This window comes from Python bivittatus, unplaced genomic scaffold (assembly GCF_059951505.1).
Source record: "Python bivittatus isolate LINGU-HERP-01145 unplaced genomic scaffold, Pbiv_v1 ctg000070_np1212, whole genome shotgun sequence".
NCBI classification, from domain to species: domain Eukaryota; kingdom Metazoa; phylum Chordata; class Lepidosauria; order Squamata; family Pythonidae; genus Python; species Python bivittatus.
This window is the reverse complement of record NW_028277034.1, coordinates 15684079-15706617: the sequence shown is the minus strand read 5'-3', so window position 1 is coordinate 15706617 and position 22539 is coordinate 15684079. Positions and strand designations below refer to the sequence as shown.

The 22539-nt window shown below is 41.1% G+C and overlaps 1 protein-coding gene across 1 annotated transcript; it reads left to right on the top strand.

Annotated features, from left to right (window-relative positions):
• Positions 1–551: 551 nt before the first annotated feature.
• On the top strand, positions 552–6231 carry LOC103055813 (methylsterol monooxygenase 1-like). Its single transcript, XM_088132588.1, has 5 exons — positions 552–832; positions 2617–2765; positions 3352–3478; positions 4973–5127; positions 5371–6231. Exons 1-5 carry the CDS (start codon positions 575–577, stop codon positions 5576–5578), a joined length of 897 nt encoding a protein of 298 aa, XP_087988714.1. The 5' UTR covers positions 552–574; the 3' UTR covers positions 5579–6231.
• Positions 6232–22539: the final 16308 nt, after the last annotated feature.

Genomic DNA, 22539 nt, shown 5'->3' with positions numbered 1-22539 from the left:
AGCGATACCACATTACCTCATCCAAAATACTTTCACTGGTAAGTGACTATATTAAACAATGACATAAATTAAAACAAGTCTGGATAAAATTCATTTCCATGAGGTAGCCAATTACTTTTATCTTGGCTCCATGTGAAACCACCATCGTATTCCATCAGTAATTTGTAAACACATAGTGATCCATTACAATTGGTCCTGTAAAACTTTTTGGCTCCTAGATGTGTAAAAATTGTGCTTTACAGGCACCTGATCTGGCACCATACTCAAATGCAAATCATGTTCATATCCTGAGAATGAGGACAATTATGAATCTCATTCTTTTTGGAATTTTTACGTGAGATATAGATGAAAACACTGTCGAAACATACTTATCTGCAAATATAAGTTGTAACCATCACAAATCTGATTGGGTATATATGCTGCCTGAAGAGTTGTTTTACAGGATAAAGGATTAACATTGTATTGCTGTTTTTTTTTAAGTCTTTTCATTTACTGAGTTCTCTCAGTAATTTGACATTTTACAGATTCATAGAAACTCTGTTGAGAAGCTATCGGTGTGGTGTGCCAGAACTGGATGATGGCGAATAACGATAGTTTTGAAATACTGCATTCTGCCTACCTTGCTGCAGAATACATAGACTCTTTGCTGCCTGAGAATCCGCTACAACAACCATTTAAAAATGCTTGGACCTGTATGCTGAATAACTACACTAAGTTTCAGATTGCAACTGTGGGGTTGTTTCTCGCTTATGAGCTTTTTTATTTTTTAATATGCTTACCTGGATTTCTATTTCAGTTTATACCTTACATGCAACAATATAAAATACAACAGGTAAGATAGAATTTGACATTGTAGGAGGAGAGCCCTGTCAGACTATAGTGGCAAAAGATCAGGAGGAGTTTGGTAGCACCTTATCTGACTAACCAATCTTATCAAAATGCATAAACTTTCATGATTTGCAACTCAGTTCATCAGACTAATGTAGGATTTAAATTGGGCTAAGGCAGGGGAAGGGAGGGCAAAACAGGTTGATTAGGCAGATGCAGTTTACATGTGAGATAAAACACCAGTACCTACCAATTAGCACTTGTATGGATTAAAAAAACCTTGTGTTTGTTGAGAATTTCTGAGATCGCTGAAACTTTTCATATACACAAGTTCGGTAACCTCTCATTCAGTGATGGATTTAAAGTCCTATTTTTCCAAAACTGGCACTATGAGATCTGCCATAAAATGTCCCAGGGGGTTGAAATGCTATGATACTAACTTTTGTTTGTGGTAAACGATGCTGACCAGATAGTTGAAGAGTTCCTGGAAGAGAATATGGCCATATGAGTGTATTCTGTACAGTATATAGACAATAGAATATGTATGATGCCACGTTGTTTGAATCTGGTTAGAAAAATGTTCGTTCCCGTCTCAATTTTTTGGTAAGATTTGAGTTCCACCTGGCTGAACATAGTACTTCTTGTGGTGTTCCTCCTCTCCAGGTGGAAAGCTGTGTTAGTCTCTGTTGGTAAAATATCAGAAGCAGTTTGATAGGTCCTTTACTGTCTTGGAAATGTCATTGAAAACTCATTTCATTAGATGCTTAGAGTGACTAGATTTATGCTGGATTTAAACTGAGGTGAGGCAGGGTGAAGAAAGGGGGAAGATGGTGGTTATCCAGATGCAGATTACATATACATTAAATTATGATTACACAATAATAGTGTGTTAAAAAGCCATTGTGTTGGTTGAGACTTTCTGTGATTGCCTGAAACCTTTAGCTGTATGTCACTTCAGCAACCACTCACTCAAAATAGTCCATTTGAGGACTGCCGTAGAGTGTCCTGGAAGATTAAAATGCTCTGACACTACCTTGTCCTTGTTTTTGGGTCCTAATGTCAAATTTGTGTCTGTTGATTCTTTTGCAAAAAGTTAGTATCCGATCTCAATTCTGGCTGGTACTGTTGAAAGCAATGATCAAAAAAGACTTCAAACTCTGGTCATTTTTTAAAAATAAAATTAAAGTAAAGTAAATTAAGTTAAGTTAACCTACTAACATATTCTTTGGCTACTCTTAACTATAATGATCTATTCAAAGATGTGTCTTAGATAACATACAACTGTTAAGGGCAAAAAAAGATGTGAAAGTTGAAGCATTCCATACAAGAAATGCTAAGCTTCAGGAGTTACACCCAAGGAATTGGCAGTTATTTTACATTTTGCAGGGTAATATATGGAACCCAAGTGAAGCAACTTGCTTTGCTGCAGTCCTGTGCATATTTACCATGGAGAAAGTCCCACTGACCACAGTGGCAGTTAAACTCCTAAGGAAACATGCCTAGCATTGCACTTTTAAGAGAACCCTATGAATGGGCAGTAATTCTCTCGTCTCGGTAACTGGAACGAACATAGGCATGTGGGGTGGGGGCAAGGAGAAAACGTGCATCCTCCACCCTTTACATGTAGGAGACATTGTAACACAAGTACAGAAGTGCAAAACCTATGTTGCGATACATGTTTTGTGATATTGATATCAAGTAGTTGGGAACAGATGGTTGTGGGAAAGATGTAAACAGTTTCTTATATGCATTGTTTAATTATTTTTTCTTTATTTGCTGCTCTTATAGGACAGACCAGAAACACGTGAAGGACAATGGAAATGTTTCAAACAAGTTATGTTCAATCACTGTGCTGTTCACCTGCCTCTGATATCTGGTATCTATTATTTCACAGAATATTATAATATTCCCTATGACTGGGAAAGCATGCCAAGATGGTAAGTAATATCCAGTTGTTTTTCACTATTAATTTGTTTGCTAAAATATGTATTTTCAGAGATTAAAAAAAATGTAACTACTATGCTGATGAAGGACTGGGTTTTGGAGAAATTTCTAGACGTTCTGACCCAAAATGCTTTCTACTCTCTGGTTTAGTAGATTCAAGCTGATTAAAAATACAATGGCAAGAGTGAAGCCTTAATTTAACAGACTAGTTGCAGGGAGGCAGTGTGTGTTATTCCTAATTGTCTGTTAACTTGTGGCAACGTTCTACAAATTTTGTGATTTCTTCATTTGTTCTAGAAACCAAATGAAAATGGAATAGGTTATAACGGGTTTCCGTTATGCACGATGTGAACCGAATCCTAAGAGTTATGTTAAACCTAATGTAAATTATACCATGTGTAACTCCTATGTTTCCTGTCTTGCTTGAGCAATGATTTACTTTGCTGTGCTTGTTACCCCAAGAGGAAAAAAAACTGAATAAAAGTTCTGCGTGAGTTAAATGTCTCTGGATTCTAGTCTTGGTCTCCAGATAGGTTTTACTAATCTGCGAGTATCTCCGGAACTAATTTTCTTTTAAAGGTTTGTGATACTTGCCCAGTGTTTGGGATGTGCTGCAATTGAGGATACCTGGCATTATTTCCTGCATCGACTCCTTCATCATAAGAGAATATATAAATACATCCACAAAGTACATCATGAATTTATTGTATGTATTGCCTTAATTTTCTTGGATTACATAGTTAAACTGTAATCTTATACACACTTACCAGAAAGAAAGTTCCATGAAGCTCATTGGGACCTGCTTTTGTGTATGATTGCAACCTTAAAATTTTGCTGCAATGGGCATGTGTTAGTTAATATTTTTTGAAATAGGGAGAAGAAACCAGAAAGCATATTATTAATTGATATGATTTCCTTACAGTTGTTCTTCTTGTATCAGGCCAGAGTGATTTCCAAGAGAAGGGGAAGAGTTTTAACTTAAACATCACAGTAAACCAACACTTTTTTTCTTTCTTACCTATTAGCATTTTTCTTAGCTAACCTGTTATTAACCAAGAAGTATATTGTCTCTTTTCTTTATCGAGAACACAGAGCTCGTTTTGTTCTTAGCATCCTTTACCAAACGTAGCTCATGATGAATGTTAGCCTTCCTGGCACTGCCTCCACAATACGGGCTATATTGGTTCGTGTTCAGTTGCGCTGCCTTTGAAACGGCAGTGATACATCTTAACCAGCCTCGGTTCATCAAACCTTGTAATATAATTGAAGATCAGATGCAGTTCACAGGATGGGCATATCTTTCCTTCTGTAATGGTAGTAGCCTCAAATCAAGCAAATTACAATCTGAGAGGATTTCTGATAACTTCAGAAAGTTTTGCCTGAGTGTGTAATGAGTGTCATGTAAACAGCAAACATAATAAGCTGCACTATATTTTATATATTTTATATATGCCCTGTTCTCTTCTCTTCTCTTCTCTTCTCTTCTCTTCTCTTCTCTTCTCTTCTCTTCTCTTCTCTTCTCTTCTCTTCTTTATATTTATGACCTCTATATCTGCCCACTAGACTAATATTGACAACACTGCCTAGCAACAACCCCACAGGCTCTCAAGAAAAATCTTTTCCATCACTTCATGCCTTAGTTCCTTTAAGTGTAGATAGACAGAGGATTTCTGCAGAATCTGACCATTAAGATCAATCCTCTCTCCAAGTTCCATCTTACATTTCATCTTTTCAAAAAATTACACTGTGAAATATTATTATATTGTCAGCTTTCCTTGAATAACTGATTAGTGTCACTGAAATAAGAGTAAGAAATTTAGGTTCAAGCAACCTCTTTAGCATGACCTTTTTAAAATGTCACGGAAAACTTCACTGAACACACATTATATAAGTTTGCTGATCTGTAGACTCTTCTTCGCGTGCCTTTAACTCAGACAGTATCCACGGTTCTATAGCACCCACTGTCTTAAGGAACTTTCTGGAGTTAACAGTAGCAAATATTCTTCCATTTAGAAATGACTTCAATTTATTCAGTCCTGCATTTCCTGAAAGTAAGTGTGAATCCAGGGTTAGCATATCAGGGAAAAAAATTTCCTGGAACAATATGGTCATATTAAAGCATAGATATGAAATAGTTTCTTCAGTATAGATACACCCATACATACACATAAACTTTTTCTATATATATACTTTTCCTCAGGCACCATTTGGGATGCAAGCTGCATATGGATATCCTCTAGAAACTCTAATTTTTGTTCCTGGGTATTCCCTTGGAATAATGGTCTTCTGCAATCACGTGATTTTGCTGTGGGCATTTTTAATCTGTCGCTTGGTTCTCACCATTGATGCTCACAGGTAATGTTTTGCTACTTAGTCTGCCTCTGGCGACTGATGGATCTGGTGGGGTTTCAAAGGGAACTGGGGGTTATTCCTGAGGTCCTTACTGTTTTGATGGCTTTTATTTGTAAGCTGCTTAGAGTCACTTATACAGTGAGATTGGGGGGGGGGGGTGTATAGCTTTGATTTATAAATACATAAATAAATGTGAGAAATGGCTTCATATTATTAAAATTTGCATTCAATTATGTTTCTTTTTAGCGGCTATGATATTCCTCTGAATCCTTTACATTTGTTTCCTTTTTATGCTGGGGCTCGCATTCATGACTTCCATCATATGAACTTCACTGGCAATTACTCCTCAACATTCACATGGTGGGATAAACTCTTAGGTACTGATTCTCAATATAAGTCTCACACAGAGAAAGGGAAGAAACAGGAACGCACAGTGGAAAAGAAGATGGAATAAATCTCCCATTTGCAACACTGTTTGCAGCATCCAAGAGGCAAATGGCTCCCATCTTACTTTTGATTAAAACTAGAAAACCTAACACATATTACAATTCAAAGCAAAATACAGCTTTTAACAAACCGCCAAGCTTGGGTATGCAGCAGGAAAAAATGTTCATTGATGCATTTTCCAAATGATTGTGCTTTTTCTATCCTGTACTTAAGTCAAACAGATACAGTATATATTGAAGAAAATATTAAATATGACCTATACTTGAAACTATGTAAAAAAAAAGGATGTACATTAAAATTAAAGTGAGTTTTTGTTTTTGATTAATGCCAACCCTAAAGTTTAAAAAGAGCAGCCACATTGGAATCACTAAATAAAACTCTTGTGGGAATCCCGTTTCCTAATTAGATGTAAAAAGGTAGATTGAAGAAAACATCTTAATTTGCTAGAAAGAATATTTTTACTTGGTTTTAATGAATGTTACTGTAATCTGTTTTGTACATAACGGTGAATTACTGGTGTGATTATTAAAATAGTTTGTCTTATGGGTGGCGGTTGATTTTTCTCAAGCTTTCTCTACAGCAAATAAAATGATATTGAGGTTTGGGCTATTATTTCCTGGTTCCTTTTTGTATCTTTTCAAGCAAAATAAACCCAGTAACAATTTCTGACTAATAGTTGCAGGTGTGTATTCTTAAACATTGAGCAACTATATCTATACCAGCTTTCTCAGAACTTACTGTAATCCTGGACTGAAAAAGCACCATGTCCACAGCAACCACTTTGCTTTTTGCCACTACGCAATGGCAGCTGCTGATAATTAGGGAATGAGGCCACTGAAATTCAGCAGTGGAGACCGTAGATGATGATGTACAACTTCCAATCTGTCACATACAGTCAAAACTCTCTCTCGATAAGTTCATGGTGGAACTGCAGCAACTTTCCTTAGATTATATTGGATACTTCTTGGGCTTCCTGACCTAGGATGGAAAAGGCTGAATATGTAGAACCTGCTTAATCTGGACTCTAGCTTTAGAGAGCCATAGAATTTCCCCTCAAGTCATCTACATCTGCTGTACAGATTGGGCGGAGTACAGACAATGAAGTCGTGCAGCTTTGAGGCAGTGAGCAGTGCGTAAGTGCCAGCCTTTTTACTTCTGATGTTTCCTCAAAGTATTGCTTGTTTTGCTTTTCTACTTGAATACAATAAAAGTGATTTACCGTTTAATGGTGCTGGAGAAGACTCTTAAGAGTCCCCTGGACTGCTGGGAGGTCAAACTAGTCAATCTTACAGGAAATCAACCCTGACTGCTCATTGGAAGGATTGATAATGATGCTCAAGCTCAAATACTTTGGTCACCTAATGCAAAGAGAGGACTCTTTGGAAAAGACCATGTTGCTGGGAAAGATTGAAGGCAAAAGGAGAAGAGGACGGCAGAGGATGAGATGGTTAGATAGGATCACTGAAGCAATGAGCATGAAACTGAGCAAAATCAGGGAGGCAGTGAAGGACAGGAATGCCTGGCATGATATGATTCATGGGGTCACAATGAGTCTGACATGACTTAACGACTGAACAACAACAACAACAACATATATAGAAGGGGTTCCTGGGGAAAATGTTTTATTTACACAAATGAAATCAAATGAAGGAAAAATCTAAATTTGAGTACAACAGGATTGGCGGGGGTAACCATTTCCTTTCAAGAGTTGCCTTAAGGTTTTAAACTACATGTGTTCATTTATTCTTACAGATTTTTTCCCAAGATGGCAGGATGCCACTGCAAGCCTCATTATCTCTCTCCCCACCAGACCTTTTAGGCTTTATTTTTGTTTTAATTTGTATTGTGTTTTTTTCTTTTGTTTCTGTTTAGTCACGTAGATAGGAGAATCAGCCCAATTTACTCCACTGAGATGAATTCCTCTGTGTCACTACACCTTACAACCAGAAACCCAGCTCTGCACATTTAGGTAGAAGCGTGCAACAGTAACGTTGAGGCCGCAGATTAAAGACATTGATGTCCAATTAGGTCTGGCATCTCTTCTCAAGAACATACTCCAAAGCATCTTGTTCACCTCCACAGACCTGCTAGATACCGAAGTCAGATTACATTCCCTAAATATAAGAGGGCCTTTTCCTTGGTTTGATTTGATGGTCATCATGCTGCAGTTAGAAATCGTCACCCACATTTTATTGTATTGGCCCTTTTATGTGGCACACGGTTGGAGCTGATAACTCCCTATTGACACAAATTTCCTAGTCATTCTGATCAATGTTACTTGAATTTTTTACTCTCAGATATCCATGACTCTATAATTCTTTGTTGTTGTTTAGTCGTTAAGTCGCGTCCGACTCTTCGTGACCCTATGAACCATATTTTGCCAGGCCTTCCTGTCCTTCATTGCCTCCCTGAGTTTGCTCAGTTTCATGCTCATTGCTTCAGTGATGCTATCTAACCATCTCATCCTCTGCCGTCCTCATCTTCTTTTGCCTGCAATCTTTCCCAGCATCGGTCTTCTCCAAAGAGATCTCTCTTCGCATTAGGTGACCAAAGTATCTGAGCTTGAGCTTCATTATCGATCCTTCCAATGAGCAATCAGGGTTGATTTCCTTTAAGATTGACTGGTTTGACCTCCTAGCAGTCCAGGGGACTCTCAAGAGTCTTCTCCAGCACCACAGTTCAAAGGCATCAATTCTTCGGCGCTCAGCCTTCTTTATGGTCCAGCTCTCACAGCCATACATTACTACCGGAAAAACCATAGCTTTGACTATGCGGATCTTTGTCGGCAAGGTGACGTCTCTGCTTTTTAATATGCTATCTAGGCTTGCCATAGCTTTCCTCCCAAGGAGCAAGCGTCTTTTAATTTCATGGCTACAGTCTCCGTCTGCGGTGATCTTGGAGCCCAAATAAATGAAGTCTGTTACTGCTTCCATTTCTACCCCTTCTATTTGCCAGGAATTGATGGGTCCAGATGCCATGATCTTAGTTTTTTTAATGTTGAGTTTCAAGCCAGCTTTTGCACTCTCCTCTTTCACCCTCATCAAGAAAAAAAAAAAAATCTATAACTCGAAAGGTAGTTAAATTCTGCTACGTCATATAGGTAGTCCTCAATTATTACAAGCGGGATTGGAATTTAGGTAGCTAAGAAATGTGCTAGTTGTGAGATGTCATGTGACCACTTCACTTAGCGACTGCAATCCTGGCACTCCTGGCTGTTATTCTTAAGTGAGAATTGCAGGCCGTTAAGCAGAGTCCCAGGGAAGGAGCATGGGGGTGCCTCAGGGTGAGTGGGACAGGTCCTGGGTGACGAAAGACAGGCCACGTGCAAGTTGGGGGGTGCTGCAGTGCGGCACAAAGCAACAGCTTTCCCTGGGATCCTCAGCCGCCCAGCCCGGCCCAGCAGCACTTATGACAGCAGGGACACTGCAACTCCCCCCAAGTGCCACTGTGTAGGGCAGCCAAAGGACATAGATGGGGCGGGAGATAGGTGGGTGGGGGGAGTTACAGTGCCCCTGTAGTCATAAGTGTGGGCAGGCTGCCAAGTGCTTGAATTTTGATCACGTGACCACAGAGCTGCTGCAACAACGGCATCTTCAGGCACAGGGCATAAGTCCATTTTTTTCAGCATCGTCATAATTTCAAATGGTTGCTGAATGAATGGCCGTTAGGCTAGGACTACCTGTCTGCCAAATGCCCAGGTGAATGATTGATATGCCAGTTAATTTTACTAGTTGTTCTTTTTTATAGGTAACCAGTTCTATACTATTGAGTTTTATTTTGTACCGGTCCTTGAGCACAATATAGGTGCTTTACTTGACTTACAAACAGTTCAAATTATGCTCGCTATCCAAAATAATGCAATGAACATCTACAGATGGGACTCAAATAAGAAAGTAGCAATTTCCTTAAATCTGCTGCTGTGTATCTCAGTTTCTCAAGTGTCTTTAGCAGTGGTGGGGTGGCTTCGAAACTCAGCGATGTCTTCAGAATTATATTTAAATTGATGTCTGTATAATTTCACCCACGTTAATTAGAATGAGGAACTACCCAGTTTCTTTCCAAATCTCTCCTAACCACATCTTCAAGGATCTGATAATTATGCTTCTGCTAGTGCCCTCTGATTCTGGCCATATTGCCAAGAGCAGAACTGGTGGAAAACTTGCAGATAAGAACCGGGTCCCTATCCCAGAGAGGCTAACCTTAGCAAGACAAAAACAGAATCCTTACCACGATGAGTCAACCCCCTCTACTTCTCCTGCTTTGACAGAAGAGATGGAGCAATCCTTTCCCTTGCTACCCAGGAAGGAATATATATAAATATATATATTTTCTCTGCAGGCTAAAGAGCACAAGGGAGGATCTAGCTTTACGGACAACTATGGCAAACTCATGATCAGTTAATGTGCTTGTCTGGTGACAAGAATGTCATCAAGAAAAGTTGGGTCAGGTGCAACATGGAAGCAACATTACTGCCTTAGCCATTCACTCCATATTAGTTGACTGCATCATTTGTTAAGAATTTCCAAATCCATCTAATAGCCACAGTTCCTGCCCAGACCAAGAGGGAAACTGTTTTGGAGATGTTTGTTTGTTTTTTCTTAGATCAAAACTTGGACTGCTCTAGAAATTAAATAAAGGTAAGAATGTAAACCCTGTTTCCTCCCAAAGACAGGTGTCCAATATAAGAACTAAAATATTGCCAGAAATGCTAAAGCACTTCTTGTAGCTCTATACATCAGCAGGCAATGCCTAAGATAACAGCCTGAGCTAACACAAAAGTGTATCTACCATTCCTGAGATCACAAAATCACCAAAAACCTTGTGCATTTTTTTCCCTTTTGGAGGAAAAACAAGACCTTGGAAGCCTCTGGGAAGCAGGGCCCCCATTCCTATTATGAATTCTTTCTGAGCGTCTTTTCATTCAAAATACTATACCTTCTTTAGATGTGCAATACCTACACTTACTTGTTATTATTCTGAGCAGGAAAATCTATGCAGCCATGAGTTTTTCATGAGCATTCACTCCATTTGTGTGGAGTGACTGGGGACTCTGAGGACCTGGGATTGGAGGTACTTGGGCCTGGCACCCCTGGGGATGATGTGGGGGGCTACATTATTGAGGTGGTGATGGTTAGGGGACAACATGGCGGGAGCAGGGGGTGGGCCATCTTCGGGGAAGATGCCGCCGGTGTCTGCTACCGGTGGAGTGTTCCGGCCCTCCTTGCTCACTCCCAGGTCCTGACCAGCAGGTTCATAGGGGCCCTGGCCTCCGGCTAATGCTGCTGCTTAATGGCAGGTCAGTTAAAAACAAGGCCCCCATCATAAGTGACTTGATCACTGAGGAGGGGGCAGACCTGGTATGTATCACCGAGACCTGGCTGGGGCCTGAGCGGGGGGTGCCCCTCTAGGAAATGTGCCCAGCTGGGTTTATGGTGTGGCACCAGCTGAGATACCAAGGCAGGGGAGAAGGGGTGGCTGTTGTCATCCGAGAGTCTTTAGTGGCCTTCAGGGGCATTGCTCCACAAGTTTCTGGCTGTGAGACACTGTTTCTTAGCTTGGGTGCCCGTGAACAGTTGGGAGTGCTGCTTCTGTACCAGCCTCCCTGCTGCATGGCAGCCTCCCTGCCTGTGCTGCTGGAGGCCATCTCAGGGCTGGCAGTGGAGTTCCCCAGGCCTATGGTTATGGGGGACTTCAACCTGCCATCCCTGGGACGGTCCTCGGAGGCAGCTCAGGAGTTCATGGCTACCATGGCAGCCATGGGCCTGTCTCAAATTGTGCAGGATCCAATCGAGACAGTGGCCACATGCCAGATTTAGTTTTCTTGTCTGAGCAATGGCAAAGTGATCTGAGGGGAGATGTACAGCTTTCCCCGCTGCCATAGTCAGATCACGTCCTGATGACCCTGAGTTTCTCTTATGCCACCCCCCTCCGCAGGGAGGCAGGACCCATGCGATTGGTCAGCCCCTGGCTCCTGATGGACCCGTCAGGGTTTCAGAGGGAGCTGGGGGATATTCCCGTGGACCTGCTGCACTGTCCAGCGGAGGCCCTGGCTGCTGCTTGGAATAGAAAGGCAGCTGGGGCCTTGGACAGGATTGCACCTATGTGACCTCTCTTGCCACATCAGCCCCGACACTTCCCGTGGTTTACGGAGGAGTTGAGGGTGCTGAAGAGGGTAAAGAGACATCTAGAGCACCGCTGGAGGAAGACACAGACCAAATCTGACCGAACACATGTTGGAACCGCCATTAAGGCATACATTGTGGCGATAAGAGCGGCGAAGCGTCAATACTTCTCTGCCTTCATCGCATCTGCAGAGTGCTGCCTGGCGGCCCTGTGTGGTATCACCAGATCCCTCCTTGGTAAGGGGGACCTGGAGATTCATTTGCAGGGCCACATGGAGGAATTTGCAGAGCACCTGCAGGATAAAATCGCTCGGATTCGTTCCAAGTTGGACTCTGAGTGTGACGCAGGGTCTGGGGAGATACCAGGGGATTGTTCTTGCCCAGTTACCTGGGAATGGTTTGATCCTGTTGTTCCTGAGGAAGTGGACACGATCCTCCAGACTGTGAGGCCCACCACTTGTCATCTGGACACATGCCCCTCCTGGCTGGTGAAAGCAGCTCGGGAGGTGACATGTGGTTGGATCCAGGTGATAGTTAATACATCCTTGCAGGACGGAGTATTTCCAGCACCCTTTAAAGAGGCATTGGTGCACCCCCTCCTCAAGAAACCTTCCCTGGATTCTACCATAATGGACAATTTTCATCCTGTCTCCCACCTCCCTTTCTTGTGGAAGGTGGTTGAGAAAGTGATAGCTTCACACCTCCAAAGGGTTCTGGAGGAAACGGATTATCTGTACCCTTTCCAGTCAGGTTTCAGGCCCGGTTATGGAATGGAAATGCCATTGGTCACACTTATGGATGATCTCTGGCAGGAGCGGGATGGTGGAAGTGCGACCATCCTTGCTCTCCTTGATCTCTCAGCGGCTTTCAATACCGTCGACCACGGTATCCTATTGGGATGGCTCAAGGATCTGGGGGTGGGCGGCACAGTTTTGTGCTGGTTCACCTCCTTTCTTCGGGGCCGGTCCCAGTCGGTGGTGATAGGGAGCAAGAGGTCCCATCCTCGGCCCTTCCTTTGTGGGGTGCCGCAGGGTTCAGTTCTCTCTCCGCTCCTTTTCAACATCTATATGAAACCGCTGGTGAGATCATCCGTCATCATGTGATGAGGTATCATCAGTATGCTGATGATACTCAACTATATATCTCCATCCCTGGTGAGGTAAGTGATGCCGTGACCGCCCGCTTGCGGTGCCTGGAGGCTGTGACGGTCTGGATGGGGAACAACAGGCTCCAGCTGAACCCTGGCAAGACGGAGTGGTTGTGGGTTAATGGCTCCTCTGTATCCAGGACGTTGTCATCTTGGTGCTGATGGGGTAGCACTGCCCCAGACAGACCCAGTGCGTAATTTGGGGGTCCTCCTGGACTCAAGGCTCCTGCTTGAAGAGCAGGTGGCAGCCGCGGTCAGGAGGGCTTTTGCACAGCTTCGGGTTGTGCACCAGTTATGCCCTTTCCTGGATCAGGATGCCCTTTGAACAGTCACTCACACCCTTGTTATCTCCCAGATAGACTATTGCAATGCGCTCTACATGGGGCTACCCTCGAAGATATCCGGAAGCTTCAGCTGGTCCAGAATGCCGCTGCGCGAGCGATTTTTGGGGTCCGAAGACGGACCCATATAATACCTTTGCTCTGTGAGCTGCATTGGGTACCGGTTTGCTTCTGCATCCAATTCAAGGTGTTGGTTATCACCTTTAAAGCCCTACATGGCATGGGGCCAGACTACCTGAGGGACCACCTCGCCCCCATGATGTCAACCCGTCCCACCCAATCTCACAGAGAAGGCATGCTCTGGACCCCCTCGGCAAAAGAACTCCAATTAACAAGGTCCAGAAGGCGGGCCTTCTCTGCTGTAGGCCCCGCCCTTTGGAACATCTTGCCCCCAGAGGTAAGACAGGCCCCCTCATTCCTGGCCTTTCAGAGGGATTTGAAGATTTGGCTCTCTGTTAAATTACTGTACAAATCATACCTCTCAGCTAACGTTTGCTATTGGAAAAGTCCCATATCAGTTTACCTGGGAATAAGCCCAATTGAATTTCAAGATAGTAAGTAATGATACGTACTATCATGCTGTCAGGTTTCCATTTCTTTTCTTCAGAAATGCCTGATTCATTAAGATTCTCAAGAACGTACATTTTTGAGACAACTAGTTTTTAGCTGCCAGCAGATGTTAAACTTTTTATCTTTTAAATGTTTTTGATACTTCTTAAAGCTGGCTTATTTCTGTGGTAAGCAAGCAAATAATTTGACTCTTTAATTTGCTCAGAACTATTTTTTAAATGAATTGATTAGAGATCACAGTTAAAATGAATAAAAAGTCTACAAAGCACAGAAATATAAAAAGAAAATAAAAAATAGTGTGAAAAAGGAAACAGAAGAAAAAAGAAGTAACTTCCCCCAACTTCAACAAGTGCATACAACTGAAGTAAATTTATCGCCATCTCTACAATTACAACGTATACCCTCTTCACCCCATATTTCATCTCCTAGCTAAAAACAACATTCAAAATCCTTGTCATTCATTCCTTGTCACCAAAAGTCCAGTAAGGGTTGTCAGATATAATTAATTATCTATCTTAACCTTGATTGAATAAACCAATCTTTTATTCCTTCTCTATACTTTGAATGATCTTAATTCTTAACCGATTCAGAGTCCCGCAACTTGATTTCTTGACATCTTTTTTATCCTTCCCCCGAAAATCTTTCAAAACTTTGGCAAGTTTCTTTTGTACATGAAGTAAGAGGAATTTGTCCTTTTATTTTGTCACTTTCTCAGAAAATCCTTCAAAACTTTAACAGATCTCTTTTTTACATCCAGAAATAAATCCATCCTTCCTTCCTTCCATCCTTCCGTCCTTCCTTCCATCCTTCCATCCTTCCTCCCTTTTCTGGTTTGATCATTGTACAGGCAGTCCAAGCTTAATGACCCCATCACTTAGCAACCTAAATTCTGCTCCCAATTTGGTCGTTAAGCGAGGACTACCTGTATACCTCCTTTAGGCATTGAAGCATCATCCTGTTTCATTTGAAAGTCCAGTACATCCTTTTCTGCATCCTTCTCATTACTTACCACATTTAAACCCACCTGGGACTCCCCCAGCAAACTGTGAGATTAGACCTTCTTGGCCTTCTATGACAGGGGTTCACAAGCATTAGATCCATGCATAATTATTTTTTCTTCATATCCCATAATAAACTACTATTGTGTGCTGTGGAGAAAATTGAGAACAATTCATGATTGTGCAACAAGACACACTAGTTTTGAAGGAACATCTGAAGCCTGAAGCAATTCATATAGCAACTAAGAGATACAGTACATTTGGTACGCTTTAGGAAAAAATGTTGCTGAGTTGGTTTCTCAGGTGGCAATGGGCGTTCCTGCGAAAACCACTGCAGTTTTTGCAAGCACTGCACAATGAATTATTCCGATCAAGGTAAGATTTGGAACTATAACTTCAACATGGCTTCCAAATCCTAACCTTATTTGATAAGTTTTAAGTATGGTATGCAAGCAACTTCCTAGACTGATTCCCGGCTTGCTGGAATGAAGAAATGTCAGAGGAGCAAAGCCCATGTGCATGGATATCACATATATCCCAATCCCTTGAGCCAAGATTCATTTCTCAAAATGCAGCCTAGAAACCAGCTCAGATTCTAAAGCTAGAATCTAGCAGAATTAAGGTAGAGGCATAGTGTGGATTTACCTGTTAGTTATAAAAGAAGTTAACCCAAATACAGGCCTTCTTGCACTTAGAAATGGCTTTCAAAATCACTCCATGATTTTAGAATGCAGGCCCCCGTCAGTTATTGAGTCTCTGCCCGCCTAAACCTGTGCATCAGGGTGAGGTGGATGTTCCTTCCCTTTCTTGCTGATGACATTGAAGGCTCTTGTTCCGGTTGTTGCAGGTACTGCTCCCAGCGGATGGTTTGTTGCAGCTGCAGGATATAAAGGAAAGGGGCTGTGATTTCCTGGAAACACAGCTTCATCCTGTCAACTGCTTGGGCATTCGGGCATTTGCTGGTGTGCATGCGTGCACAGAGCTTCTGAACAAGGCCGACACATACGCAGGCAAGTGCAACTTCAATTCTAAAAATAATTGTGAGGATTGTGATATTATTTTTAACATTGGAGAAGCCTTTTCATATTGCTCAAATCAAAGAGAATATAAATTACAATGGAGAAATTAAAGCTGTAGGGTAAGCAAACAAAAATTGTTCGATGATTTGATATTAGCAAACGATCCAAAAGGGGGCTGAATATATTTCAAAACCTAACTTTCAAGATTACACTAGACCTTTAAAGTTGTACATCGCAGTATTAAATCTTTGAAAACTGGCCCTTTTCCCCTTCCTAAAATATTATTAATGTAGTAATCCAATAGATAGGATTCAATTTGCTGGAATAAAGTAGGAATTATTGTTAATGTGGCAATCCAATACAAAGTAATTCCATTTCCCAGAATATTGTAGCTATAATAGTGATAAAATGCCAAATGGAGTTTTATCTGGCCAGCTACCATTTTGGGGAAATGCTCTTCTGCATTGTACTTTCAAAGGCTTGCGTGAAGAGAAGTTTTTCCTCTTGTATTAACCTTGTGTGTATGTATGGTTGCATCTATGGAGTCCACCTTATAGAAAGTAATTTCAATACCCTTCATTTAATATGTGCCTTTTACAGATAAAAATAATGAGTTCAGACATACTTCATGTAGCAATAAGATTTCCTGTTATGGAATATGAGTCAGTGTCTTTCCGATGAGAAAATATGGCATAACAATTCCAGTCATTGTTTTAGGGCAAAAAGCTTAAAAATGAGACTCGGCCAATGGTGTTCTCTCCTAATGTAGATTTTCCCCACTCATCTATGAATTAGGGCACATACGTGATCTTTGGGCAAGCCTCTAGTCCTGCAGCAATGGGGGGGTGCAGTGGCCCAGTTCAAGCAACAGAACCAGATTGTTGGGAGCGTGTTGTGCGTGAATACCTGCACAGTCACCTGTCTTCAGTGGTGTCTATTTCCTTGAACTAGAAGGTGCAGGAAACGGTGATAATTAGCAACATACCTTCCCAGTGCTTTTTCCCACACGGAGTTCAGCTTTCCTCCCTAACTGTCAGCGTACTCCATTCTTCCTCCTTAGAATGTGTTTGTCCCCAGATACTTTTGCCCACAGTTCCACTATGGCTCCTGCCATTACCTCCGACATGCGTGCAAGGACTACCATTTCGGCTATATAATTATTGGCACATATGCCCAAAAATATGTTTGTAATACTTATGTTATTATTTCTAATAACCCTTAATGAACTTTTGTTGATTAGTATGGAGAGATGAGGTTTTAGAGATGGGTTTATAGAGAATGGGGTGAGATATGAAATGAAGAATTGTTTGGTTTTATTTTAAGAGATACTGATGAGTTGTTAATGTCAGTTATACTTACTGGGGATGAAGGGGGAGGTTCCTTTTTCTCTTTTTTCTTTCTTTTTTTCTTTTCCTCACTCTTTTAATTTTTTAAAAATATATATTTCTATACTATGTAGTTTGCATTAGTTTTATCTGGATAATATAATCTTCAATAAAATTATTGGGGGAAAAAACTGAAGAACGGAATGACAGTGCCTCTGAACATAGTTTGTCACTACATTGAGGAATTGATTTTTAAAAACAGAATTCCACAGGGCTCACACTTTATCACTCAGATTTTAGATAGTTAATAGAAACAGTTGACCCTTGCTACTGCCAAGTAGTTGGAATTTGTAAATTTTTGTGAATCACTCAGATACACTTAAAATGCCCCCCCCCCCGAAAATAAAAAACCCTCATTCCCATTAAACAGTATCATTACCTTGTACATGCACTGTAGTGCCTGGAGACCAAAAAGGAATTAAAATAATACCTTTCCATCCACAAAAGGTTTGTATACCCATTTTTAACTTCTTGAAAAAGTAACAAACCCATAGCTAATGTTCTTGGGAATATCGGTACTAAAGTTATATCTTATTCCAGAATTCGAAATTTCGACTAGTATATTCCAAATTTTTCTCTTCCTGAATATTTTAAAATACATGACTATATGTTATTCTTGATCTATGAAACGTCTCCGAGCTCTGACTACTAACAATCCAAATGGTTGTTTTTTGGCACAGTAGTAAGAAAAATACCGCCAAATGATTACTGGTCACCTTTATCTATAGCTTAGGTATCAATCCTTCTTTATCACCCTCCAAAATTCTAGGGAGAAATCATTGCTAAAGGTGAGCTACAGTAAACAACGTAAATGATTGAGTCAAGCAAGCCTCTGTGATCCTTTCACTCTGTTCCTGCCTTTTTCCGGGAAAACAGAATTCATTATAAGCAACATCTGGTTTACATAGAACTACATAGTGTGGCATTATTTACAATTTAATAATAATAATAATAATAATAATAATAATAATAATAATAATAATAATAATAATAAGTTTATTACAGTCATAGACCAATACAACTAAAAATGCACATAACATGTCTACTTAAATATCTTAGATATAATGATATCAAGCAAAATCTATATCATAAGTATAATTTGGCCACCGAAATGTTATTTATACATGAAGTCAAACGGCCTATCCTATAGTTTTATTTATTACACTACATAATTATTACTCCTTAAATTATAATATCCTACCATTATTAATCGTTAGCTAAAATAAGGTGATGATAAAATGATAATATCTAAAATTGAAATGTGTTGGTGATATTTCTGTCTGTTTTTCATGATCACCTACTTAGTCCACCCGTACCAAATCGATTCCACTCAGCAAGGCCCCCTGACTCTCAAAGTAGTATTTTCAGGTCTCTTTGGGAACTGTTAATGCAAACTAAAATACTAGTTGGCTATAATCCATTACTGCAAAACCTTTCAGCAGCTTCCTATCCGATGTTGACGGATCTTTATTGCCGCCGCGCAGAACCTGGCTACCTGCGCTGTAACGTAAGGCCGGTCATCCATGAGAAGCATTTGAAGATAATCTGATTCTTAACGGCCAGGCTGCTTGCTGATCAGGGGTGTGAGCAATTTACTCTGTGGGACTTGGTAAAAAATACAGCGGAGGAGAACATGGCCCATGTCTTCTACTTCCTTGGCATCACAAGGGCAAAGTCTTGCAGCTAATGGAATTTTTTTGTATTTGCCATCCAGCACCGCTGAAGGAAGAACATGGCAGCGGGCTAGAGAGAATGCTTTCCACTGAGTGGGGAGCTCAAGCTGCGCTAGATATCTGGCAGCAGTGACTGTATACTTGCTACATGGCGGGGACAAAAAGGATGGAACCTTCCCTAAATCTGCTTGACGTTCAATATCCTCTGTCCTTTGCTTTATGGCCATTCTTGCCTGCTCATAATCCATTGCTAGAATCCCAGCCGAAGAATAGCCTAACTTAGAGAGGTTGAGCTCGATATCCTTTTTCCACAAGGATTGAAATTTATCTTGAAGGATAAGTGGAGATAGGCTCTGCGAGTAGTGCTTTATTTTTAGCCAAAAAACCTGCATTTAGAACCTGCATTTTGCAGAGTTCTAGGTTTATAAGTGGCTTTGCTTTATGACATATTGACATCAAGGATCCCCTTAAATCATCTAATTTCTTAAGTATTTCCACTTGTCTGCTATTGGTAAGGGCACCGAAGGAGCTAAGTAGACTTTCTTCTAATGATTCAGCAGGCAGCTGTGCATACGTAGGACAAGTGGGTTGTTTGCTTTCATCATTCGTTGTCCTGGACTCCACTGGTGGAATAGCCTTGAAGTTATCTGAAGTAACCTTTCCACTACATATTACAGCTCCATCGTTCTCTCGGCTACACTGAGCTGTTAGAGAGCTAATTGCCCCAGAATGAAATACCTGGATTGGAAATATTGAAAAGGATTTCAAAAAGACTTTCATTTTTAGGCGCATACTAGGAATCACTGGCTGCCCAAATGTCAGCAAAACCCGCTTAAAGCTGCCTCTGGCTGGTAGCCATTCTATCTTATGCAAGTCCAGGAGCTGTTTTTCACAGCGTAATAGCAAACTTAATGATTGGGTGACTGTCCTTTTGGTCTCCCATTTGCCTCTATTCATACCGATGTTTAAAATTTGAAGTGTTATCTTGTTGGTTTGTAAGTAACAATTACTTATTACCGGTCTGTCCCCCTTATCTCCTGAGTGTACAAGGCTGTTTATCTTTACCTTGTCCTCCCTAGCTGGTCCTACTGAGGGGTTTGTTCTGAAACAAGGGTCTTCCTTTCCTCTGATGAGTGTTTGCAGAGGGCATTTTGGAGGTGGATTCTTGGATTTGTCGGGGTACTCAAATTGCTTCTGATGGTTTTTAATAAATTCTGTGAAGGATTCTTTTGAGACATCTACTTGGTTTTTAACTGTGGTCAGTAAGTCGAAAATTGAGAGAACAATTTTCTCTCTGTCTGTGCGTCACACCTAGTCAGCCATTCCTGTCTGTGCCGTCAACAAACTGTGTCTAGATAATAAATCTACAGCGTTTTGATCTTTCAAATTTTGGAGGTCAGAAGCTCCAACTCCCTTCTGGGTAAACTGTTCGGCAGCTGAGCTGACAGCAACAGCCTGTGGCGAGGGGGCATTTTCTATCAGGGAAGAGGTAAGCTCCACCAGTTGCTGACTCTCTATCTCTGCTTGTAAGTCCCACTCTAATGGATCATATCTGTCCGATAAGTGAAGTAGGGAGGAATTACTTGCCGAAGAGATACGTTTATTGGTTATAAATTTATCTACCTTCTGTTGCTTCAGTGGCTTTGCTGAAGGTTGCGTTGCGGAGGGTATTCTTTGTCGCTTCTTCCTTTTCCCCATAACGCAAGGAGTTAGTTGCAGCTTTAGCTGTTATCCAAAAATACTCCAGAAGGGAGGGTTGTACCGTCTTATATTGTAAGTAGATCTTAAAGTTTTAAAGGATATGTGGATTTAGAAGTAGACAACCTTTTTGCGGGAGCTCGTTGTTAAAGCTGCAGCCTCGTCGCCATCTTGTTTCCTCCCCCCTATTTACAATTTATATGACTCAGGAATGGCTGACTAGGTGTGACACAACTGTTGCCTGTGTTGGAGGACTTGGATGGGGAGGTTCAAGGACATCAGCATTTCCTCAGCCCACGGCCTGAGCCTGGGAAAGTGAAGAGGATGAGACTGGCACCACCCTAAGGAATTCGTAGTATTTTATTGCAGGCTTTGGGAGTTTAGAGTTAGTTTGGCGAGATTTTGTCTAGCAGGTGTGAGCTAACAAAGTAACTGAGCTGTTCCAGTACTGTCTCATGGAGTTTCTTGGGCTGAACCTGACACTCCCAGAACCAACATTTTTTCCTCAAAACCCAAATTGTACTGATCCATTTTTGCACATGGAGGTGGACCCAAGATGGTGATAGAGTGACAGCTCTGTAAAGAGCTCCTGAATTTTTACTCATTTTAGTGCTTTTCTTTAGTTTTATTCAAGTAGTTTTAGTAATTAGATTGCTATCATAACTTCAAACACTAATCAAGGATGCCAAATTATACAGCAGGAACAAAAACGAATTTGAAAAGAAAGATTAGAAGGAGGGAAAATCGGAGGTCCAGCTGAGAGGAAACCCCAAACAAGACAAGGCTACAATGACTTTTAGGCAACCAAAGATAAAGGACCTCCTCCAGCTTAAGGACATAGCATGAAAGTCTCCTTTTCTTTCTCCTTCTCTCGTTGTAACCTCCGTTAACAATTCTTACTCCTCTTAAATTAAAGACTTTAATAGAAAAAGATATCCCCAAATCAGTTCAGGAAACAAATAGCATTCCAAAACTTACCTCTAACCCACGAACAGTACAGTCTGTAAAAAATTTCCAGTTAAAGAAGATACTGGGGAGAAACTAATCTTCCAGAGATAAGGATCTTCCTTCAAGCTGCTGATGCCCCTTTGAATAAGGCCAGGTGGCGTGATAGACAGGTAATATTAAACTCCCTTTCTCCACTTCTTCAATGTAGGGTATACTGTAGTGAACTTACAGACATCTCCTGACTTTCTAGCAGGTATGGATGTAAAAGGATAATGTTAACTTTTAGGCAGATTACTTTTCCATCACTGCTTTTCAAACTTAAGAACTGTTTAAGGAAGTTCCGTATTCTGCTAATACTGTACGTGCTTTTTAGAACAGCTGTATGCAGCCTTTGCTAAATTCTGGGAGGAAAGCCAAGCCAGGGATGGCAAGAGCTATAGAGCCTCTAATCACAACCGTCCACTATTTGTAAAATGGAGAACTCCTTTATTGCCAAGGTCAGAACAAGAAAGATGCAAAGAAACAGATGCCCCAGATCTAATTAAAGGAAAGACAAAGGTTTTAGATTATTTTTTGGAAGAAGAGGAAGATTTAACTCAACTGTTTGCCACTCTCTGCCATAGGAGCCCTGATTTAGGGCAGCTCTCTGCTATCAGCTCTCAGTCTGATCTTACTTGTCCTCAGGGTCAGCATTTAGAAAATGGGAAGGATGGACTGAGTCTATTGTCATTAGCAGTGGTTACTTGTGTCCTTCCAGCAGCAACTAGTAGTGAAGGCTGCCGCACACCGTATCCTGTGCCAATGACTTCAGCCAGCCGAACTGTCAGGATTTTCTTTCTCATGGGAAAGGATTCATCCCGTTATCTTTACAACAATAACAAATAATATTTTGACTACAGAGATCATGTGAAAAACACCTTTTATTGTGTGTTGTGTATTGTGCTATTTACTGCCACCTATTGGGGTGTGTATGCTAGTTACCCAGTGGGGGTGGCATAGAGCTATAATACAAGGAGAGGAAAATGTTCAGTCTCTCTTAGTAGTTGTTAGTTGTTTTAGTGTTAGCC

What these genes read in the sequence shown, in the direction of transcription:
- LOC103055813 (XM_088132588.1), top strand. Translation starts at nt 575, where the DNA reads ATGATGGCGAATAACGATAGTTTTGAAATACTGCATTCTGCCTACCTT. An exon ending in AACAATATAAAATACAACAG is followed by an intron (nt 833 to 2,616) that starts GTAAGATAGAAT and finishes CTGCTCTTATAG; the next exon opens with GACAGACCAGAAACACGTGA. An exon ending in TGGGAAAGCATGCCAAGATG is followed by an intron (nt 2,766 to 3,351) that starts GTAAGTAATATC and finishes TTTCTTTTAAAG; the next exon opens with GTTTGTGATACTTGCCCAGT.